This window comes from Pangasianodon hypophthalmus, chromosome 6 (assembly GCF_027358585.1).
Source record: "Pangasianodon hypophthalmus isolate fPanHyp1 chromosome 6, fPanHyp1.pri, whole genome shotgun sequence".
NCBI classification, from domain to species: domain Eukaryota; kingdom Metazoa; phylum Chordata; class Actinopteri; order Siluriformes; family Pangasiidae; genus Pangasianodon; species Pangasianodon hypophthalmus.
Window position 1 is genome coordinate 18,813,325 of NC_069715.1, and position 25,151 is coordinate 18,838,475.

Genomic DNA, 25,151 nt, shown 5'->3' on the forward strand with positions numbered 1-25,151 from the left:
TGCCAGTCAGATATCAATCTAGTAACAAATAGCAGAACTGGGTGAAACAACCAACAGTGCACATTATTGGTTTCTTTTTCTTTTCTTTCTTTCTTTTTTTTTTTTATTTATTAAATTTGATGTCAAATTCAAAAGTGGGCTTAAAGGGCACACTACCGTAATGCATTTTTTTGTATCATGAATAATGAAAGATAATATGCACTTAATTAAATTCCAGATTTAACGTGAGAAAAGCTGAGAAGTGAAGCAGAAACAAACCTATCTTTGAATTAAACTAGCGGCGCATATGCCCCTGATCAATGAGCACTGACAGAGAACAGTCCGCTACATTAATATTGTTTATAAAACCGTAACATGGACTAATCTACTCAACTGTTATGTTAAAATATTTGCCGACTATTTTCCCCTGCTAGCTTGCATTTATTGAGTGCTTGGTGTGTCCAGGTTGACCTTGACACCACTCTAATGTAGTCATTCAGCACACAAGTGGCACAGTAAGTGAATGTGAAAAGGTTGATAACTTTTTTTTGTTGCCAGTGCGGTGCAGATACTTCCTATATGCTCTTTCGTTCACCTCATACTTCCATCTTCCTGGCCTTGGTTCAGCACCGCTTGCTGTAGATAGACTGCAGGTCAGGGAGCCCAGTGCGGATGGTTCGTTCAGCTGATCGAACCACCTTCTGGAGAGCCTGCCTATCCTGCTTGGTGCTATTCCCAAACCTGTGATGCTTCCCATCAGGATGCTCTCGATAGTGCAGGTGTAAAAGTTCTTTAGCACCTTAGAGGGCAGCTTAAAGTCCCTTAAGTGTCTAAGGTGGTAAAGACGCTGACGGGCCTTCTTCACCAGGGTGTTAATGTGACAGGACCATGATGGGTCCTGCATGATGTGTACACCAAGGTATTGGAAACTGTCCACTATCTCCACTGTGGCACCGTTGAACTTAAGGGGATGGTAGCTCCTCCCCTACTTCGTGCTGAAGTTGACCATCAACTCCTTTGTCTTGCCGGTGTTCAGGAGGAGGTTGTTCTCCTGGCACCAGTTCTCCAGGCATCATCAGCTATCAGGCCCACAACAACAGTGTTATCAGCAAACTTGACAAAATCTGTGTGTAGGAGGTGTGTGCTGGTGTCCTCGGTAGAGTGATTGGGACAGTATACGAATTGTAATGGGTCCAGGGTGTCAGGTAATGAAGAGGTGATGAAGACTCTGACCAGCCTTTCAAAGCACTTCATCAGAACTGAGGTCAGGGCTACTGGGTGATACAGGGCAGAAATGAGAGTTTCTATCTGATGATAGCTGTGGTGAAAAGAAAAAGAGGATAAAGTAAGGGAAGGTGAGCCAAGCTCACCGGTGCCATCTTGTCAGTGACATCACCAGCAACCTCTACAGGGCAGAGGTTATCACAATCCACCATTTGAAGAAGACTGCGAGAGCAGAAGTATAGAGGCTATACCAAAATGATGGAAAGACCAAAGTGTGGAGAAAGAAAGTATCTGCTCATGATCCAAAACATGCAAGTTTGTTGGTCAGACCCTGCATCATGGCTTGGGCTTGGTTGGCTGCTTCTGGAACTGGCTTACTACTCTTTATCGATAATGTAACTTATGATGATAGCAGCAGAATGAATTCAGAAGTCTACAGAAACAAGCTGTGTGCCAATTTAGAGAAAAGCATCCAATCTTATCGGCAGGAACTTCATCATGCAGCAAGACAGTGACCCAAAACACACTGCCAACACATCAAAGGACTTTATCAAGGGAAAAAGGTGAAAGCTTTTAGACTGGCCAAGTCAATCACCAGACCTTAACCCAATTGAGCATGCATTTCACCTCCTGAAGGGGAGACTGGAAGGAGAAACCACCCAAAACAAACAACAACTGAGAGAAGCTGCAGTCCAAGCCTGGAAAAGCATCACAAAAGAAGCATGCAACAGTTTGGTGTCTGTGGGTCGCTGGCTTGATCCAGTTGTTGCAAGTAAGGGATATACAACCAAATATTAAGTGTTATTTACTTTAAGACTCTCTTCCTATACTTTTGCTCACCTAAAAATTTGGTGGTCTGCCACCAGAGGTGCCATGTTCTAAGTTGTTTAACACATCTTGATGTAAATTTCAGGAAATGAAAGCTCAAGCTCAAACCCAAATGTCTACAGTAAATAGCAAAACAAAATAATTGGCCTTGCTGTTCCAGTACTTTCAGAGAGGCCTGTACATGCATACAGTTATAAATATTTGAATATTAACAAGGTTGTTGTTATTTTAGCTGACTACCACAGTATATTGGCATTTGGCAAAATTAAATAGTGTAAACTTTCACCTTTGGAATCCATAGACATCACCAGATGCTGTGGTTTTTATTTATTTATTCATGTATTTATTTATTAATTAATTAATTTATTTATTTTTTTTTTTTTTTTAAACCGGCGTTGCTCTGCCAAGCCTTTACTGCAGCCGTCTTCAGTTCCTGCTTGTTCTTGGGACGTTTTGCCTTCAGCAAGTAAAATGCATGCTCAGTTGGATTCAGGTAAGATCTGAGAATCTGAGCAGTTATCGCCTTATATACTTCAGAAATAACAGGGGTACAGTCATGCTGGAACAGGGAAATGCTTTCCCCAAAATGTTGCCACAAAGTTGGAAGCATACAGTTGTCTAAAATGACATTGTATGCTGTAGCATTAACATCACCCTTCACTGGAACTAAGGGGCCTAGCCCAAACCCTGAAAAACAGACCATTATCCCTCTTTTACCAAACTTTACTTTTGCCATTTTGCATTTGAGTGCATAGACATGCAAGACACAAGGGAGAGAAAATTCAGAAGAATGCAGCAGCGAGCCACCACATAGAACTGCTTTTACCTGCCTACCTGTGCTCTCTGAGATGGCGAAAGATGGTTTCCACAAATGAGCAAGTTTAAGGGCACCTCTGGTCCCATCTCCTCTCTCTCTGGATCTACTGTCACCAGAGCCACAGAAACTGCCTCTCTCCATGGTTTAAGAAGATTTAAATGGTATATTTGCAGTGCTTTGCCCCTATCCATTCACCTGACCTCATAGATAACTTCCCCAACTTGCCTGACCTCATAGTCTACTTTCCCAACTTGCCTTTCAATTCAATTCAATTTTATTTGTATACCAACAAATAGCCTGCACCTTTTGATCTGAGTAGGCGTGACGGATCATAAAAGACCAAAAGTTCGCTCAGGTACTGTGGCGCGAGACCATTTAGTGCTTTATAGGTCAACAGTAGTATTTTATAATCAATACAAAATTTGATTGGGAGCCAATGCAGTGTGGATAAGATAGGAGTGATGTGGTCATATCTTCTGGTTCTAGTAAGGACTCTTGCTGCTGCATTCTGGACTAACTGGAGCTTGTTTATGCATCTACTGGAACATCCAGACAGTAAGGCATTACAATAATCCAACCTAGAGGTAACAAAAGCATGAACTAATTTTTCTGCATCGTGTAGTGACAATATATTTCTTATTTTAGCAATATGTCTGAGATGAAAGAAAGCAATCCTAGTTATATTATCTACATGAGCATCAAAAGAAAGACTAGAGTCGATAATCACACCAAGGTCTTTTACTGCTGCACATGATGAAACAGAAAGGTCATCCAGAGTTATGTAATCAGAAAGCTTACTTCTAGCTGCATGTGTTCCTAGTACAAGTACTTCTGTCTTGTCAGAATTAAGTAAGAGAAAGTTAATAAGCATCCAGTTTCTAATGTCTTTTACACATTCCTCAACTTTATTAAGCTGGTGTCTGTCATCGGGCTTTGCTGAAACATACAACTGTGTCATCAGCGTAGTGGGCCTAAAACAGAGCCTTGCGGGACACCAAACGTTACCTTAGCATGAGAAGAGAAGTCACCATTTACGTTTACAAACTGATAACGATCAGTCAAATAAGACCTGAGCCAGGAAAGGGCTGTTCCCTTAATGCCTACTACATTTTCTAGTCTATTGAGGAGAATAGCATGATCAATGGTATCAAAAGCTGCACTAAGGTCGAGCAGCACCAGCAAGGAGACACAACCCTGATCAGAGGCCAGCAGTAAGTCATTTACAACTTTTACCAGTGCTGTCTCTGTGCTATGATGAGGCCTAAATCCTGACTGATACATTTCATGAATGTTATTCCTATGTAAGTATGAGCGTAGCTGCTGTGCTACAACCTTTTCTAGGACCTTGGAAATAAAGGGGAGGTTTGATATTGGTCTATAGTTAGACAGCTGACAGGGGTCAAGGTCAGGTTTTTTAATCAGGGGCTTGATAACTGCTAATTTAAAAAGATTTAGGTACATAGCCAATGCTAAGGGAAGAATTGATTATCTTTAAAAGAGGTTTGATTGTTTCAGGAATTATCTGTTTGAGGAAACAAGTAGGTAAAGGATCTAGCATACAGATTGATGATTTTGATGATGAAATTAGTGAAATTAGTTCAGTCTCTTCAAGGGGAGTAAAGCGTTGTAGTTGTTTATCTAATATTATCATATTATCATCTACAGGGTTAGTTATAGAACTGTCTGGTTTTAAATTAAGTCTGAATTTCTAGCCTGATATTTTGAATTTTACCATTGAAAAAATTCATGAAGTCATCGCTGCTATATAATGATTGTGTGCGTGTTTCTATTGTGGTCTTATTCCTAGTTAATTTTGGGTGGAGAGATACATTGATCTAGCAGCACTAAGAGCTTTTTTATAGCTCAAAAGGCTCTCATTCCATGCTATTTGAAATACTACCAAGTTAGTTTGATGCCATTTATGTTCTAGTTTTTGAGTGGTCTGTTTTAAAGTTCGCGTGTGATCGCTATACCAGGGTGCTAGCTTTTTCTCCCTAATTATTTTTCTTTTAAGTGGAGCTACCTTATCTAGCGAGTTGCAGAACGTTGATTCTAAACATTCAGTTGCCTGGTCAAGTTCTTCGGGATCAGACGGTGATCCAATCATGGTTGATAAATCTGGGAGATTACTGATAAAACTCTGTGCAGTTGTTGACGTGAACGTACGTTTGACATGGTGTCGTGGCAAGGTGCATATACTATGATTAATACACATTTTAAATGAGATGAGGTAATGATCTGAGATAGCTTCAGACTGTGGACATGAGACTATATTTTCTATATTTAATCCGAATGTTAGTATTAAATCAAGAGTGTGACCACCACTATGGGTGGGTCCTATTACATTCTGATTAACCCCTACAGAATCTAGAATGGACACAACTGCTGTTCTCAGAGGGTCATCTGGATTATCAAAATGAATATTAAAGTCTCCAACAATTAATGCCTTGTCTAAAGAAACAACCAGATTAGAGATGAAATCTGCAAATTCACACAGAAATTCAGAATATGGCCCTGGGGGTCTGTAAAAAATAATTACTGGAATCACCTGGGTAGACTTATTTTTAGTGGCTACGTATGTTATGTTAGTATAAAGAACTTCAAATGCGTTGAATTTATGACTAGGTTTTTGTGTGACGGCTAGATTATCATTATAAATGACTGCGACGCCTCCTCCTCTGCCAGTTAGACGGGGCTGATGTATGTAACTGTACCCGGGAGGACTAGCTTCATTTAATGCTACAAACTTGTTTGGTTTAATCCACGTTTCTGTTAAACACAGTACATCAAACTCCTGATCAGTAATGGTTTCATTAACAATAAGCGCTTTAGACGTAAGAGATCTAATATTCAACAGTCCTAGCTTCAGATCAACGGTGCTGGCTATGCATTCACTTTGGTTTAATTGTATGTTAATTAGGTTACTAAAACAAACTGTCTGAGTATGTCTATGATTTTGTTTAGCTCAGGGAACAGACACAGTCTCAATACGGTGGGACCTAAGTGACGACTCAGTGCAGCTAGCAGACGGTCGGTTTAGCCTGCTTGTCTGCTCCCTGGCCTTGACCCTGGATTGTCACCGATTAACTAGGCCCGTTCTGAGACTATGTGCTATGCTGCAAGAAATGAGAGCAGCACCTTCCCGAGTGGGATGGACACCGTCCCGCCCTAACAGGCCAGTCTTGCCCTCAAAGTTAGTCCAATTATCTATAAAGCCCACATTGTTTTCGGAGCACCACCTGGACATCCAGCAGTTCAGTGACCATAACCTGCTGTAAGCTACATCGCCACGCCGCATTGGGATGGGGCCAGAGCATACTACAGCATCGGACATCGCCTTCGCTAATTTACACACCTCTACCAAGTTACTCTTAGTAACCTCAGACTGACGAAGGCGTATATCATTAGCTCCTACATGAATAACTATCTTTGAGAACCTGTGCTTGCCTAAGACCCTAAGATTACCTGCTATGTCCGGCGCCCTGGCTCCCGGTATACACCTAACTAAAGCTGCTGGTGCCCCTAAAGGCCTAGGTAATTTCACGTGCCACAAGAGAGTCACCTATAACCAGAGCTCTTTCAGGTTTCTCAGCGGGTGCGTCACTGAGGAGAGCAAACCTGTTGGACACGTGAAGCGGAGAGGAGTGGTGGTGCTCCCGTGGCCGAGCCTTAGCGTTAGCTTTGGCTTTGCAATTATGCCGCCGAGTCGTCACCCATTCGCCCCGCTGTGAGGGCTCTAATGCCGGAGTTGGGGGATTACTAACTCCGCCTATGGCATCCAGACTTTCCCCTACAGAAACTACGCTGCTCTCACTCTCACTAACCCTCTCTAGAGTCTGGATGCGCACCTCTAATGCTGCAATCTTCTCCGTCAGAGAGCTAACTAACATGCATTTATCACAAATAAAGCTAATACTAACGACGGAGGAAGAATGACAAACATTCGGCTTGTTCAGTGTGTTGAGTGCAGGATGTTTAGACATGTTGTTTAACGCACCTTAGTCGAAGATTTGTTGATATTATTCCAGACGGCGTGGATCCGGTGTGGATGGCCTCCACTCGCTGTCTTGACAAAATACAAAAGCATACTTCGAGAAAAAGAAAAATGAAAATACGCTAGAAGAGAACGTGAAAAATACAACAGATGAAAACAATAGCGCGATATTATTGATTTAAAAAAAGAAACTAACAGTATAGTTAAGACGCCGATGCAGGCAAGAAACTCCCGGCAAAACAATTTGAAAACCTGTGCCACTTCATGAAAACGTGGGTAATATGAGCACTTTATCACCTGGTGCGAATTCCTGTAGCCGGGTGTCCCTCTTATACAATTGGGACTGAGTTTCTTGGGCCCGATGCAAATTCTATGATTAGGTTACCCAAGCTGTGCAGTTTTGCTCTCAGGTCCAAAAGTATTGAATTTTGTTTTTACTGGGTGAAGGTCCCTCTACCTGATTTTCTCTTATGATTTCTAAGATGCCAGAGGGCTTGTGCCCGTGCAGTAGTTTGAATACAAAAAAAACATTTGGAGGCTTGTGGGACCACTCATACTGTAAATAACATGGGTTTTTTGTGGTGGCCAGTAGATTCACCAACTGACATGAATAGCATGCTGCACACCACCTGTGTACATTGTCATGAATGCCTGTCCGATAGAAACGAGCCATTAGAATGTTGAGTGTTTTATCTTGTCTCATGTGTCCCACCATACGATTATAATGAGCCACATGGAAAAGCATTTTCCTGCACCTTTTTGTTACCAAAAACTAAGTGGTTTCTTCTTTTTTGTGTCCGTGTCTTGCGTCACTCGATATAACTTGTCCTTTATATTTGAAAAATACAGACAGGAGAGTGAAAATTCTGGCTGGATATGCCTGTCTATTGCTCTCCCTTGGTCAAAGGCGTGGCGAAGGGACTCGAGTATCTTCTCCAACGGTAATTCCCTAACGAGTGTCCACACAGGCGGATTAGTAGGTGGAGCCCTCCCCATCCCCTTCCTTTGCGTCATCCTGATGCAAAACAGATGATGACAGCCTTGGCACCAGGTCTGGGGTGTTGGTTTCAGGGACCTTGCATCTCGGTCCCAGAGTACTGGAACCAGAGGGGGAAAGGAGAAGTAGAGAGAAAGAAACAGAGTGAGAAAAGAGAGCCTCTAGGAACCGCCGACAGATGATCCTCCACCAGTTGAGTGGCATTGTCGAGGGACACAGGCTGACGGGACTGGACTCACTTCGCTGATCCTGTTGCGAGTCGAGTGATGAACTGCTCCAGGACCATCAGCTTGATGATATGCTCTGTGTCATGCTCTGCTGCCAGCAACCTCCTGTGGCAGGAGTCTTTCAGCTGCTGGGGATTGGCAACGGTACGGCAGACCTCTGTGAGCTGCAGTGACTCGAATCTTCAGCAGTGCTGTTCTGATGTCTGGTCATTCGCCTGCAGGTCTGCCCTTTTGATACTCTGATAATCCAGCTGTGTCTGTGATAGCAGCTGCTGGGCGGCAAGGTGAGCTTTCAGACAGCAAGGGTAGGGATCACAGAGACCATTTATCCTCCGGCTATTCCCACGCAGCTGTTGCAAGCTTGAAATGCTCAGTGGAGGCCATCTTTGAGTGTCACGTGCTGGACTGAGGAAGACTTGGGAGACAGGCAGATTTTTCACAGAGCTTTGGGCTAACTTACTTTTCAACAGAGAGCTTTTCCGCATGTGTTAAAACTACGTCACCACAAACCAAAAGTAAACCCAAATCAAAAGGGACACCAGTTCAGAGCGTTCGCCTTGTTCAAGCTTGCATGCCGTGCATGTGTAATGCAGGCTCTGCCAGATCTGACACACTCCATGAAAGCACACAAGAGCAAACATACAGTTAGATCTGGAAGTAGTTGGACAGTGATGGAGTTTTTGTGATTTTGCTTTTATACACCACCACAGTGGATTTGAATGGACTTCCAGCTTTATTTTAAGAGGCTCCACAAAAATATGGCATTTACCATTTAGGAATTACAGCCGTTTTAAGCAAAGTACTAACATTTTCAGGGGCTCAAAGGTATTTGGACAATTGACTGACAAGAAGTTAATTGACCAGGTGCGGTCCATTCCCTCATTACTTCAAGACAAATGAAGCAGATAAAAGGTCTGGAGTTGATATCAGGTACTGAGTTGGCGTTTAGCAGCTGTTTGACTGGAGCTACCAATATGAAGTCCAAGGAGATCTCAATGCAAGTGAAGGAGGCCATCATTAGGCTGAAAAAACAACATAAATCTATAAGAGAGATAGCAAAAACCTTAGGTGTGGCCAAATCAACAAGGCAACTAAAGTGGTTGATCACAGAATCCTTTCGTTGGTGAAGGAAAAACCCCTTTACAACATCAACAGAAGGTAGGCATATCATTGTCAAAATTTACAATCAAGAGATGCCTTCATGAATGTAAATACAGAGGGTTTACAACAAGGTGCAAACCACTGGTAACATTCAAGAACAGGAAAGCCAGATTAGACTTTGCCAGAAAACATCTAAAAAAGCCTCCCATGTTCTGGAATAAGATTCTTTGGACTGATGAAATCAACATTAACTTGTACCAGAATGATGGGAAGAGAAAAATATGGCAAAAGAAAGGAACAGCTCATGATTCAAAGTATACCACATCATGTGTCAAACATGATGGAGGCAGTGTTATGGCATGGGCATGTATGGCTGCCAATGGAACGGGCTCACTGGTGTTTATTGATGATGTGACTGCTGACAGAAGTAGCAAGATGAATTCTGAGGTGTATAGGGCTATTCTCTCTGCTCACATTCAGCCAAATTCTACAAAACTGATGCCACTTCACAGTGCAGGTGGATAATGACCCTAAACATACTGCGAAAGCAACTCAAGACTTTTTGCAGGCAAAGAAATGGAATATTCTTCAATGGCCAAGTCAGTCGCCTGATCTCAACCCAATAGAACATGCTTTTCACTTACTGAAGACAAGACTGAAGGCAGAAAGACCCACAAACAAGCAGCAACTGAAGGTGGCTGCAGTGAAGGCCTGGCAAAGCATCTCCAAGGAGGAAACAACTCAGAATTTGGTGATGTCCATGGGCTCCAGACTTCAGGCAGTCATTGACTGCAAAGGATTTTCATCCGAGTTATTTTTACAATTATGTCACTTTGTCCAAAAACCTTTGAGCCCCTGAAAATGTAGGTACTTTGTTGAAAATGGCTGTAATTCCTAAATGGTAAATACTGTATTTTTGTGGAACCTTTTAAAATAAAGCTGGAAGTCTACACTTCAATCACATCTTGATTGTTTTCAATGTTTTTGGATTTCAAATCCATTGTGGTGGTGTATAAAGGCAAAATCACAAAAACTGTCACTGTCACTTCTGGACCTGACTGTAAGTAAGTTGGTGATGATAAGAGACAGGTGAGAATCATCACTCTTTCCCTGCTGCTTCAAACCCCCCCTCCTCATCCTCATTCTATGATTTTATTTATTGTGGGCCCTCACCAGCTTTTATAAGAAAAAAAAATAACCTCAGGTGACACCCTAAAACCACAACAGATTTTAATATGGAGTCATTCAGAAGCTAGGTAGGAAAAAAATTAGTACACCCTATAATTCAGTAAAATGTAGAACCACCTTTTATCAATGTCCACTTTATTAGGAACACCTGTAAACCTGCATTCATGCAGTTATCTAATCAGCCAGTCCCATGACAGCAACGCAGTGCAAAAAATCATGCAGATACAGCTCAAGAGCTACAGTTAATGTTCAAACCAAACATCAGAAAGGGGAAAAAAGAATGTCATCTCTGTGACTTTAACCGTGACATGGTTTGAGTGCAATACATTACATTTCAAAAACCAGCAGCAGAAAAGACAGCAAAATGATGAATGATGAATTTTTATGCCATCGCAGAGTTTCTAACTGGGGAAATGGAATGCACACAAGTACCCATAAAACCACACATATATACTGATCAGCCATAACATTAAAACCACCTGCCAAATATTGTGTAAGTTCCCCTTGTGCCATTAAAACAGCACTAACCCGTTGAGGCTTAGACTTCACGAGACCTCTGAAGGCGTGCTGTGGTGTCTGGCACCAAGTCGTTAGCAGCAGATCCTTTATGTCCTGTAAGTTGCAAGGTCGGGCCTCAATGGATCGGACTTGTTTGTCCAGCACATCCCACAGATGCATGATTTGACTGAGATCTGGGGAATTTGAGGGCCAAGTCAACACCTTGAACTCTGTCATATTCCTCTAACCATTCCTGAACAATTTTGGCAGTGTGGCACATTATCCAGCTGAGAGAGTAAGAGTAAGATATTCCTTTATTTGTCCTGCAGTGGGGAAATTGCATTTAGCAACAGCAGGGGTACAGTACAGAAAGAGTATGCACACAAGAACAGCAGGGGTACAGTACAGAAAGAGTATGCACACAAGAACAAGGTAGATTAAAAAACTATTCTGTACATAAATGGCTTAAATAGTGCTAAAAGCAAAAATCCTAACACAAAACAAAAAAAGGAGAGGGGTATATACACATAAGTACAGGTTGGTTGAGAATAGTGTAGCTTGCCAGTAGTGTGACGGTATTGCACATTAAAATATTGCACACTGATATTGCACATAAACGTGAGTGTAAATACTGCACTGAGAGTTTATAAATAAATAAATCAGCAGTGTTCATTATAAAGTCTTACAGCAGCAGGAAGGAAAGACCGACAAAATCTCTCCTTTACACCCTGAGGGTGGAGCAGTCTGTCACTGAAGCTGCTCTCCAGAGCTGACAGGACGTCCCGCAGGGGGGTGGGACTCATGGTCCAGCATAGATGTCAGTTTTGTCAGGACCCGTCTGTCACCAACCTCCCGCACTGAGTCCAGAGGACAGCCCAGGACAGAGCTAGACCTCTTGATGACCTTGTCCAGCTTTTTCCTCTCCCTCTCAGTGGTGCTGCTGCTCCAACAGACCACACCATACAGGATGGCTGATGCCACCACAGAGTCATAAAAAGTCTTTAGGAGCGTCCCCTGCACACCAAAGGACCACAGTCTCCTCAGGAGGTAGAGCCTGCTCTGACCCTTCCTGTACAGTGCGTCTGTGTTGTGAGTCCAGTCCAGTTTGTGGTTTAGGTGAACACCCAGGTACTTATAAGAGTCCACTCTCTCAATGTCCATTCCCTGGATGTTCCCCAGTGAGGGGGCAGACCGGTGTCTGCGGAAATCCACCACCATCTCCTTGGTCTTTCCGGCGTTGATGAGGAGGTGATTTGGCTGACACCAGTCCACGAAGTCCTGCATCAGTCTTCTGTACTATGCGTCATCGTCGTCACTGATCAGGCCAACGATGGCTGAGTCGTCAGAGAACTTGAGCAGGACACAGCTGTCCGTGTTGTATCTGAAGTCTGCAGTGTAGAGGGTGAAAAGGAAGGGTGCGAGCACCGTGCCCTGGGGGACACCCACACTGCAGGTCAGGGTGTCAGATACGCAGTCCCTAGCTCTCACAAACTGGGGCCTATCTGTGAGATAGTCCAGGACCCACTCCGCCAGATGTGAGTCCACTCCAGCCCATTCCAGCTTGTCCCTCAAAAGCAATGACTGAATTGTGTTGAATGCACTGGAGAAGTCAAAGAATAAAATCTTCACAGCGCTGCCGGGCTTCTCCAGGTGAGTTAGAGCACGGTGCAGCAGGAAGATCACAGCGTCCTCCACTCCAATCCTGGGTCTGTAGGCGAACTGCAGCGGGTCCATCGCTGAGCTCACCTCAGAGCGTAGGTGGCCCAGGACCAGTCTCTCCAGTGTCTTCATCAGATGTGATGTGAGAGCCACAGGCCTAAAGCTGCTGAGGTCTCTAGCGTGCAGTGTTTTGGGCACTGGTACCACACAGGAGGTCTTCCATAGCTGTGGTACCACCCTCAGCTTGAGGCTCATGTTGAAGACTTGCCCCATAATCCCACACAGTTCCTCTGCGCAGGATTTCAGGAGCCTGGAGCCGATACCGTCGGGTCCAGCTGCCTTCCTTGCTTTGATCCTCCTCAGCTCTTTCCTCACCTGGCCAGGTGTGAAAGACAGGGGTGGGCTGAGGGGGTGAATGAGTCCATGGGGCCGTGAGGGGGTGGTATGGAGTGAGCCAGAGGTGTGAGGGGCTGGGGGAGGGGGGCATTGTCCCGTTGACGAGGTGTGGTGCAGTTGCATGGGGGGGGTAGTGGGTGACTGGTCAAACTGGTTGAAGTGATGGTTCAAGTCATTGACCCACTGCAGGTCCCCCACAACCTGTGAGTGGGGTGCTTTGAAGCCTGAGATGGTGTTTAGGCTCCTCCACACCCCACTGATGTTTTGCTGCTTCAGCTGCTCCTCCATCTTCCTCTTGTAGCTGGCCTTGCCCTCCCTGATCTTCTTTCTCAGCTCCTTTTGTACAGCCCTGAGTTCCTCCTTGTCCCCTGACTTGAAAGCTCTCTTCTCCTTCAGGAGAGCTTTGATGTCAGGGGTAATCCACGGTTTGTTAGCAAAACACCGTACCGTTTTGGAGGGCACAGTGTTTTCAACACAGAAGTTTATATAGCCTGTTATGGTGTCTGTGATGGCATTGATGTCCTCCCCATGTGGGTCAAAGAGCTCAGCCCACACAGTGGTGTTAAAGCAGTCCCTCAGAGCCTCCTCGCTCTCAGTGGACCAGCTCTTCACCACATGGGACTCCACAGGGTGCCTGTGTACAACAGGTTTATACACAGGCTGTAGATAGACAATATTGTGGTCCGCTCTGCCAAGGGGGGGGAAGGGGGGATGCAGAATATGCCTCCTTGGTGTTGGCATAAAATAAGTCCAATGTTTTATTGTCTCTTGTGTGACATGTGACATATTGTGTGAGTGTTGGTAACACAGAGGAGGGTGGTGCATGGTTAAAGTCTCCAGAGATGAGGAAGAGGGCCTGTGGGTGTTGTGTCTGCAGCCTGTTGGTAACAGAGAGCAGTGTATCGCAGGCAATGTCCGCCTTAGCAGAGGGGGGCACATACGCAGTTATCGCAATAACATGCGAGAACTCCCGTGGCAAGTAGAATGGCTTCATGCTAACAGCTAACAGTTCAATGTCCTTGCTGCACAGTTCCATTTTCACTGAATAATGTCCTGGTTTGCACCATCTCTCATTGACAAACACAGCAAGACCTCCTCCCTTCCTCTTACCACTGTCCTTCGTCCTGTCCGCCCTCAGGAGATGGCCCTCAAGAGGCCACTGCCATTAGGGAATACCTTTGCTATGAAGGGATGCTTGCCCATTTTTCCTGCTTCCAACGCATCAACTTCGAGAACTGACTGTTCACTTGCTGCCTAATATATCCCACCCCTTAAGAGGTGCCATTTTAACGAGATAATGTTATTCACATAATGACGTAATGAGACTTTAGTCAATTGTCAACTCAAACATAATGTTATAATGAATAAATGAAGAAAAATTACAGTAATGTGTTCAAAAAGCTAACCTTCAGTAACTGCATTATTGTGATCAGGGTCATGGCCAAAAGTTCTTTAAAAGAAATTTAAAAAAAAAAAAGAAAAAAATCAAGTATTCATTTGTGTGCCCTGATGATGAGGTGAAATGACTGCTTAAATTTACGCTTGGGTTTTATCTGAAATCGCAGTGTGGATTGAATCCACTGAATCTACAAGAGCAGTATGTCATATTTTGGTGCCTCCCCATGAGGGTGTAATAATAAATCTAAGCGCAATTAACACTAAAATAAGAAAATTTCAGACCACAAAGTAACAATCTGCTCAGTAGCTATGATAAAAGCAGCCATGTGTCCAAATTCATAACAAGTGCAACACAGCAATGGGCATGCACAGGTTGCCGCTGCAGTATAGTTTTAAATTTTCTCAATCATATCTCCACTTTTATTTGCATTCAGCTGTTAATGAGTTCATGCAGCTCTCTGCTCACAGCTCAAACCTCTTTTTGAATCTCTTTTCTCCACCTTCCGACCAGAATTTTACCATATTGCCTCATGCGAAGCAGTATGGTGTTTTCTTTTTTGTTTAAAACCTCTGTAGCCTCCCCTGATTTGAGAACAGGAAGTTACTTTTCTAGCGCTGGGCATGTGGGCTTGAATAAGTTTAAATGTTTATTACCCTTCATATTATATAAGCAATATTATATGACGAACAACCTACATTATTATGCAGTCTGTAATCAGTCTTACCTCTGCTGTGCAGAGGTAAGTTCAAAACAAGATGAACATTCAGTTGAATGTTTCAGATTTTTATTATTTTTCTTATCATTATTAGATGATGGAACCCTGTTGTAATTGCCTCCTCCTCCTTTTCCTTATTCTTTTCCATGAATCATTCAGTCCAAACCGTAAGTCATAGAAACTTTAAACTTGGTCAACAGTGCTCCCTCCTGCTACCCAAGCAAGCGAAATGGGCCTGACGCTATAGCGCAGGGTTTTATGTTTTGGTCCATATTTCATGAACCATGAGTCCTATAAGCAAAATTCTTTTTCACCGATTCTGTGGGTTCTCCCAAACAAAAAAGCCTCAAGAACCATTTAGCTCTGCCCACTTGGAATTTTGCTTGGTAATAATAATAATAATAATAATAATAAAGTGCTAATATGCATAATATGCAAAACCTACTTTTGCAAAGTAGTCCTAGGATTTTTGGTCTATCTTCACAAATTTTGTGTCAAACTACTCAGGTGAAAGTGAAATTAAATAATTATCAAAGGCACATTGACTTGGCAAGAACTGGCCACTGGGGGCTCCATTTGCAAGGAGCGCTTGGACCCTGCAGATTTTTTTTCTTTAATAATTACCCATTAACAAGTCAGGAATGCTTGCAAAACAGGACTGAAAATAAACATAAGTCATTAGCTGTAACTAAGATTAAAAGTTTTAAATAAATTAAATAAAATAAAATTTAGTACTTTGTGTTGAACACCAATGCCAGAGAAGGATGTTTTGTTGCTTTCTGATGAATTCAGACAGCAGGTTAAAGTTTGTATAGGATACAAACTGGGCAAAAAGGAAACACGTATTATGAGACACTTTATTTTTGCTAGTGTTTTCCGACAGACACTTAAATAGTCTGACTTGATAGCCATCGCAGAAGTTGGAATCTGTTGACTATTGCCAATACTATCGCCAGTCATCCCAAGTTTACCTAGGTGATCAAATGTTATTTTGCATGTCCCAAAAGATGCTTGTTATTAGGAAACTTTTCTGGTCATTGTTGGCTGAGTACTTACACTCACTTTCAGTAAGTGCTTTGTCGTGGTTGTTTCAGAGACTATCCCGGGAAAACTGGGGATGTACCCTGAATGGGATGCCAGTTCAGGGGTACCATGCACTAGGGGTGTAACGCAGTGCCATTATCTGCATCTGTTAAGTGCTCAAAATATTTGTATATTTTTGTATTGAGATTAAACGTGCAGCTGGACTTGGTCAGCAATAGCTATCTAATATTTTAACTGATTTTCTTTAGTTTTTGGGTTTGCTATATCCCAGAAATATCAGAAAAATTCAATGGACATGCTATCAGAATTTATTATAAACCTGGGGATCATTTGCTGTGCTAAAACCAAATAGTGCCAAATAGTGTATTGTAACATGTTAATGGACTTCTATATCCCACAAACAGGGATGCCAGGTTCAGTGTATAATAGCGTATTGCAGATACTCCAAATAAGAATTATGCACCACAAGTAACTTGTTTTCCTCGAAAAGACTGGAAAAACAGAACAACGTAGACACATTTTTTGTGTCTGAAAATTCTTTGGCTAGATTTAAGTCTTTTTGTGTGATTTTCTTTTTTTTTTTTTTTTGAGATGAAGTTAGGGTGGGAGTTTTGCTGGAATATGGCAACCCTCCCCATAAGCTTCAGTGAGCTGTCCTTAAAAGCTCAAAAATAAACTAAAAACATTGCATGCTGTTCATCTATATTCTTTTAGGATGCACTATCTATCCAATCAGAATAATGTATTTGTATTCGTTTATATCCCTACCATGCACACACATTCATACACATTCACATCTAAGGGAATATTAGTGTAGTGATGGCTGAGCACTGTTGTATAAAATTAACTTTGACAAATGCCAGCCAAGTAATGGCAAATAGCTTGCTGGCTAGTTATGTGCTAATGTCTTTTATAGCACAGCTGTACAATAACAGTGTTACAGTTACTTCAGAATCTGAGTCATCCTGAAGTTCAAACTTGCAGGGTTATAGCCGAAACATGTCCAGGTTGTATGTGAACGAGAGCCACATTAGTAGTTGAAATATGATGGAATGTAACACCAAACATGGCAGTTGTATTTTGGGAAGTCTTGGCCTTCAGTTAAATTAATCACTCACTTCAAAAGCAGTAGGCCGACCAGCAACTATACCTAGAAGGTTAAAGATCATGCATGCTGATGTTGGCTGTCAGAACCTACTAAACGCACTAAGATTGTTAAACAGCACTACAACATTATTACAATATTGTTGTCTTTGTTTTTAAAATGTTTAACATTTAAGGCCAAACATTTGTAATGTATAAAGATTAAAATGTTAAACATTGAAACATGTTCAAAGGTTAAAGCAATAATGTTGACATTCCAGGCAGTTATGCTGTTGCTATAGTATTCCTGGTTGCTAGGGTATTACAAGATGATGGCGATGGTATTCCAGGTGGCTTCTAGAGTGTTGCAAGGTGGTTGCTATGCTAACCCAGTTGGTTGCTAGGGTGTCGCTATGTTGTTGCTATGCTAACCCAGTTGGTGTTGCTAGGGAGTTGCTTTGGTATTCCAGGTGGTTGCTAAGGTTTTGCTACAGAACAGGCTTAATTAGCTTCCTATTTCAGAACATGTCTATTTAAAGGCAACACACTGCATAAAATATTGGCTAATACAGCTTTAGACCCCTATTTACAGAGTGGCACTCAAGTCCCTAATGTACTGGCTTGCAGCTCAACTCCATTTCACTGTGTTGTGATCTGGGTAATTGAGATTGCATGCAGAAAAAAAACAACAAACATAATTAAAAAAAAAAAAAAAATCATTTGGTTCTATCTATTCAAAAAAAATTAAGCAGAAATATGAATTCCTTGAATGCAGCTTCAAATGTTAACAAACACTACCACCAGGTGACTCTTCTGGTCCATTGCAAACTAATAATGACCTTGTTTCATCAGATGACTAAGTTTGCTTTCTTTTGATGCAAAGACATTGAAACTAATGAGTAAGCGATGTGGTGTCAGAGTACCACATTTGGGCCCACCACATCTAAGAAAGGCTTCTTAACTAGCCCATATATTAGCTTGTTAATATATACTATATGGCCAAAGGTTTGTGGAACCTGACCATCACACCCATATATGGGCCTTCCCGAAACTGTTTCCAGAAAGTTGGGAGCACAGAATTGTATAATTGTATACAATCTACCTTCCCTGAAATTAAGGAGCCAAGCCCACGCAAGTTCCTCAGTTTGCTTTCATAGCAAAATTATTTAGGCTACTGGTTGAACTGACCAGATTCAATTCAATTTTATTTGTATAGTGCTTTTAACAGTGAACATTGTCTCAAAGCAGCTTTACATAACATAAGAAACAAAAAGCATGCAAACAGAAACAAAAACATGCAAACAGTCCTAGATGTTAGACAAAATTATCCCTAGTGAGCAAGCCTGAGGCGACTGTGGCAAGGAAAAACCTTAGATGATATGAGGAAGAAACCTTGAGAGGAACCAGACTCAAAAGGGAACCCATCCTCATTTGGGTGACACTGGAGTGTGAGATATGAACAATGTCCTTTCTGCATTTATTTACAGTCACGTAGAATTTTATGTGTATATTAATTTGGAGGTTGTTGTCTTACTCAAAGTCCACATAGGGTTGGCAGCGTTGCTTTGAATACCCAAATCCTCACGAGGTAGAAACCAGCTGGAGCAGATCCATCTCTGGATGCCTCAGGATCCTCGTAGGGTTGGCCTCTGTCTACTGGAGCTGGCACAATCTCTATGTGCCTCGGGATGGGTAGAAGAAAGGAAACAAGTGGAAAGGAATTAACGTAGCTGCTGTTCATAATATTAGTAAGCCCTAAATCATAATGTGCAATTAATCAGATGTACTGAAGTACAAGGTTATTGTATGTGTTAAGTGTATGCCTGGCTAAAGATATATGTTTTTAATCTATGTTTGAACTGGGAGACTGTGTCTGAGCCCCGAACACTATCAGGAAGGTTATTCCAAAGTTTAGGAGCTAAATACGAAAACGCTCTACCCCCTTTCGTAGACTTTGATATTCTGGGAACTACCAGAAGTCCGGAGTTTTGAGATCTTAAGGAGCGTGGTGGATTGTGACGTGTTAGAAGACTGGCTAGATATGTGGGAGCTAAACCATTTAGAGCCTTGTACGTAAGTAGTGCTAGTTTGTAATCAATTCTAAACTTAACAGGTAGCCAGTGCAAGGATGATAATATTGGGGTTATGTGATCATCTTTTCTTGACCTAGTAAGAACTCTGGCGGCTGCATTCTGGACTAACTGTAGCTTGTTTATTGAAGATGCAGGACAACCACCTAGCAATGCATTACAATAGTCCAGTCTGGAGGTCATGAATGCATGAACTAGATTTTCTGCATTAGATACAGATAAAATGTTCCTAACTTGGCAATGTTTCTAAGGTGGAAGAAGGCTGTTTTAGTAATATTGTAAACAGTAATAATACTGTTTTAGTAATGGTTTTCAAAAGACAAGCTGCTGTCTAATATTACGCCCAGGTCTTTCTCTGTCACGCTAGTAGTAATAGTACATACTTCTAAATGTAAGTTGAATTGTAAGAGCTTTTGTGTACTGGTTTTTGGACCAATAAGTAATATCTCTGACTTATCAGGATTTAGTAATAGAAAATTATCAGTCATCCAATCTTTTATATCTTTAACACACTCAGTTAATCTAGACAATTTATTTATTTCATCTGGTTTTGATGAGATGTATAACTGGGTATCGTCAGCATAACAATGGAAACTAATTCCATGTCTTCTAATGATGTTACCCAAGGGAAGCATGTAAACTGAGAACAGCAGAGATCCTAAAACTGATCCTTGTGGAACCCTATATTTCACTGGAATTACACTGGATAATTCTCCATTTGAATCTACAAAATGGTATCGATCAGACAGGTAGGATCTAAACCATTTTAATGCCTGTCCCTGAATACCTATGTGATTTTGTAAGCGATCTACGAGAATGTTATGATCTATAGTGTTGAATGCAGCACTAAGATCAAATAAGACTAATATTGAGATGCAGCCTTGGTCCGAGGCTAAAAACAAGTCATTTGTGATTTTTACTAGTGCAGTTTCTGTGCTATGATGGGGCCAGAAACCTGACTGAAATTCTTCAAGGATATTGTTTTCCTGTAAGAAGGAGCATAATTGAGCAGACACAACCTTTTCTAATATTTTAGATATACACGGAAGGTTTGAAATTGGTCTGTAATTTGATAATTCATTAGGGTCTAGTTTAGGTTTCTTAAGAAGAGGCTTAATAACTGCTAGCTTGAGAGGTTTTGGGATATGACCTAAATTGTTCAAAATGAAATGCAATGCAGTAAAGTCTAGGAATCATTTGTGAAAAATGTCAGGTGTTCTGCACAGGTAACTATTCCACATCAAGCATCTCATCTAAGAATCAACAGGTAGAACTCAGCAACAGGGACGACTCCACCACCACCAAGTCTATTCTTTCTTGTTGCTAATATGTATGCCATACAAAATATTCTTCAAATAGTAAGGAAGCTTTGAAGAACAACAATTTCAGATATTTAATGTGACCTTAACCTTGATCCTGTTCCAAAGTCTAATCAGTTCATCTGCTGGTTATGATGATAATTCCATATAAATCCTACAAATATTCAACCACTTGTTATTGAAGTACTGTGTTAATGAGAATATTGGATGGACAGAAGGACCATGGACAGACCTGTGGCAAAATTGAAAATGGCCCTTGAGTTCTTGAACATGACCAGGTAGACTATATGGCCAAAAGTATGTGGACACCTGACCCTCTCGCCCATATGTCGACCTTCCCCAAACTGTTGCCCCAAAGTTGGAGGAACACAATTGTCTCTGTATGCTGTAGTGTCTCTGTATGCTGTAGAATTATGATTTACCTTCACTGGCACTAAGGGGTACAAACCTATTCCAGCGTGACAATGCCCTTGTGCACAAAGTGAGGCACATGGTTTGCCAAGGTTGGTGTGGAAGAACTTGAGTGGCCTGCACAGAGCCCTGACCTCAACCCCACTGAACAGCTTTGGAGTGAACTGGAAAGCAGACTTCATTCCCAGTCCTTCTTGCCCCATACCAGTGCTTGACTTCACTAATCCTCTTGTGACTGAATGGGCACAAATCTCCACAGCCATGCTCCAAAATCTATTGGAAAGCCTTCCCAGAAGCGTGGAGGGCTGCTACAGCTGCAAAGAGTGGACCAGCTCCATATTCATGCCCATGGTTTTGGAATGGGATGTTTAACAAGCACATGTGGGTGTGATGATCAGGTGTCCACACACTTTTGGCCATATAGTGTAAGTAACATTTCTGTATGGCAAACGGGAAGGTAGTTATTGAACAACTACCTCGGACATATGACAAATTAAGACTCAACAAATTGCCTCTAGACATTTCCTGGACTAAGAACAACAACTTGTTTAATAAAACACTTTGTATTCGGCCTACCTACCTACCTAGCATCATCTGCCAGTCACTGCTATGGTGAATTGGAATGATTGAATGAGCCACCATATACATAATTCCTTTATTGGCTTGATGTTTGGACGGCCCAAACATAATGAATGTAATATTAGCTTTATGTTTGTGTAAGTACAGATATTAATTTGTTTTCTAACAGATGCTGACAAGCGCATCAAGGTGGCCCAGCCAGTGGTGGAGATGGATGGAGATGAGATGACTAGGATAATCTGGGAATTCATCAAAGAAAAGGTGAAAAAAGTGGGAGCCTGAGAAGGGGGAAGGGAAACTGACTGCAGGGAGGGACTGTTCTATTTCTGTGACATGAGTGAGAGAGTGTGCAAAAGAAAACATAACGAGAGAAGAAAAGAGGGACACAGAGACACTTAGAGTGAAATGGTGCAATGAAAGAAGTGAAATTAAAAGGGAAAGGTTTACACTGAAAAGGGAAAATGTTATATATGCAGTCTGCAAAGTGATTATTTAAGGGCCGAAGGAATAAAGCTCTGGGATATAGAGCTGGGACTGGGATGACTCCAAATGCTGACCATTCTTAGGAACTAGCAGATGGTGAATAGGGTTTGTTAACTTGTATTCTATCAGCTGGCTCTAAGGATGCAGTGTAAGACAGTAAAACAGAACAGTTATGTTACTGCAGAGATAAAATGCATTGTAATAATTGTAGTAATTTTTCCTTAGAAGACAGTAGAGAAGAATTGCAGAGAATGCAAAGTTACATTGCTTGCATTTTCATAGGTTTCAATGTATGAAGTGAAATGTTGAGCTCTGACAATGCTATATTCTATACATGTATGTTTGGAAAACCTAATATTGCTGTTGAAGAGGAAATGTGCAGTTAAGCTAGGGCTGGGTGATATTGCAGAAAAAAATAGATTTTTCATGATTACAATTTCAATTTTGTCTATTCTTACATAATGCAATTATAAATTAATTGTGTAAATTTTCTATTTTTATTAGAGTGGACTTGGAAAATGTAGATTTGCAATAGCATCTATAGCAAATGGTTAAATAAAATATTCTTTAAATAAAGAATATTTAAAGAAAGGATATTTAAAAAAAAAAAAATATGGTTTGCACTATTTGCTAAAGATGGCACTTTAAACCCTTCTTCCTCAACAGAGTAAATGGGGACTATGCCTTTTGTGGCGTGAAATGTCAACTTGGGGTATTCTTCTCAAATCCGAGTTCTTTCTCCAATTACGGAGTAACGTCAAATCAACATGGTTGTGCACAATATCAGAAATAAACAAAGCAAAACTTCATACCTTAAAATGAGTTATACTGTATATACAAGTATTAGCTTTAGATTTGACTATACAGTTCGCTGTTTGAGAAAGAAGATATACATCGATCATCTGAGTTAGCTGCACAGCTTGTTGCTAACAAAATACGAACATGGGAGCGTCAATTTTTCCACTTCGTCTGTCGAACGTGCCGAGGCTGAAAATGATGTAATTCCACTGGTGAGTTACCGCTTAGATGTAATGCAGCATTATATTTTACATAAACTTGTTCATCTGATTCTTCAAACCTGTGCCAATTCCATATCTCTGAAGTGATAATTGAGATTTTTGCTATGAGCTCAGTCCTCAGCGAAGTGCTGTCTGTTTATCTTGGTGTTTTTTAAATCTAAGCACACAGTGTTTGGGAGTAGCGCAGGCTGTAGGAGGCATTTATCAGGTCAAGGAGGCTGTATTTTTTCCTTCGTTTTGGTTTAAACTTTTAAATAGAATTTATGTTTGCACTATATTAAGGTCAAATGTTGAGATAAACATAGCACAATTGTATTGGCATTGCTTATGCTTACTTGCAATGGTTGATGTAATTAATTCAAATAGATGTATAGGGTTGACAACATTTGGCCACTTTGCATATGCATGTATGTTGTTTTTGTGTCTCCTGCTCACATACATCTGGTCTCCTCAGCTCATCCTGTCCAATGTTGATATGGAGCTGAAGTACTTTGACCTGGGCCTCCCCTACCGTGACCAGACTGATGACCAGGTCACCATTGACTCTGCCTTAGCAACTAAGAAGTACAATGTTGCTGTCAAGTGTGCGACCATCACTCCCGACGAGGCCAGGGTCGAAGGTAAAGTTATTGATTTTGTGTTTAGTATTTTAGCTTTCCAGTTATAGCTTTGATTACCATGATTAATCAATTAACCAGACTGAAGATACGTACTCTCACTCAGAATTCAAGTTGAAGAAAATGTGGAAAAGTCCCAATGGAACCATCAGAAACATCTTGGGTGGCACAGTTTTTCGTGAACCCATCATCTGCAAGAACATTCCCAGACTTGTTCCTGGTTGGACACAGCCCATCACAATTGGCAGACATGCCTTTGGTGACCAGGTGTTCTATTCTTGGACATGCTTTTTTTTGACAGTAAATTACAACAGATGTCTTTCTTTAACCTTGTATGTAATTATGTAATTATATGTCCTGTTTACAGTACAGAGCCACAGACTTTGTTGTGAATACACCAGGCAAATTTATGATCAGCTTTATTCCAGCTGATGGAAGCAAAGGCCAGGAGTGGGAAGTGTTCGATTTCCCAGGGGGTGGCTGTGGAATGGGCATGTACAATACTGATGAGGTCAGGGGATATATCATTAATTGTTAAATTGTATTAATCTTTATTAAATTAACTAATTATTTACTGATTGTGCATTGAAAAGAAAATGATTAAGATCAGCTCTGTAGATCAGAATTCTAGAGAATGCTAGGCCATTGGTTTCTGAAGGAGAAATAGGAACACACAGTTTAAAATCTTTTCAGATTCTTTTATTTATATTTCTGCAAATCTCTCAACTTATGTAGCCCAGCCCCTTCTAATATTTAAGCATAACACTCCTTAATATGGTATGTGCTGTGTCGTCTGTGTGAAGAAATTCCCATTCTTTAATTCTCAATACCGTTGAGTATTCATCCATTTTATCTAGATAAAAATATAACATAAAAGTGATTAACATTAATAGTGAAGGCTGTGATGTATTTTATAGACAGCAGGACATTATAACACTGTATAAAAGCTACAGGCCTTAGAGATAATGAAATTGAAGGTCTTGAAATAAAAAAGAAACAAACATGGCTGTTGCCCACTAACACTGAGTCTGTGCAGTCATTGCAGCGCCTGGCTCTAAAAATTGTTTTAGTCTAGTTCATGCAAGATTGCACCAAATGTCATCATGTTGCAAACAGAAATTCTAACCAGCACACATACCACACCAAATGAAGATTGATCAGTGCAGCTCTGTGTTAGGTCAAATACAGCAATCAGGAAAAACTCTGACAAACTATCAAAAAGCAAACAGTTCAATATCTGAGAAGTAGAGGCACTAATCAATGATATTAGAACCAGGAAAAATATTTTATTTAGTGGTGATATGTGGAAGTTGTAATATACACAAATTTGAGCATCAGCATATGGCAGTACCCACACACTCAAAGCTAGAATGAAGGTTTTTTTTGTGTGTTTCTCCAAAGACTGTTGTAGAATAGGACATTTTTTTATTACAAAATGAAAAGAAACTCTAGATCAGCAATATGAATCTCCATTTGCATTTGGT

The 25,151-nt window shown here is 41.3% G+C and overlaps 1 protein-coding gene across 1 annotated transcript in view; it reads left to right on the forward strand.

The window, feature by feature from the left end:
- Positions 1 to 25,151, forward strand: part of idh2 (isocitrate dehydrogenase (NADP(+)) 2) — a 51,570-nt gene that overhangs the window by 3,767 nt on the left and 22,652 nt on the right. Inside the window, exons 2-5 of the mRNA XM_026932450.3 lie at positions 21,718 to 21,809; positions 23,505 to 23,670; positions 23,774 to 23,934; positions 24,035 to 24,178. Coding sequence (XP_026788251.1) covers positions 21,718 to 21,809; positions 23,505 to 23,670; positions 23,774 to 23,934; positions 24,035 to 24,178 — 563 coding nt within the window. The remainder of the gene's footprint in view (positions 1 to 21,717; positions 21,810 to 23,504; positions 23,671 to 23,773; positions 23,935 to 24,034; positions 24,179 to 25,151) is intronic.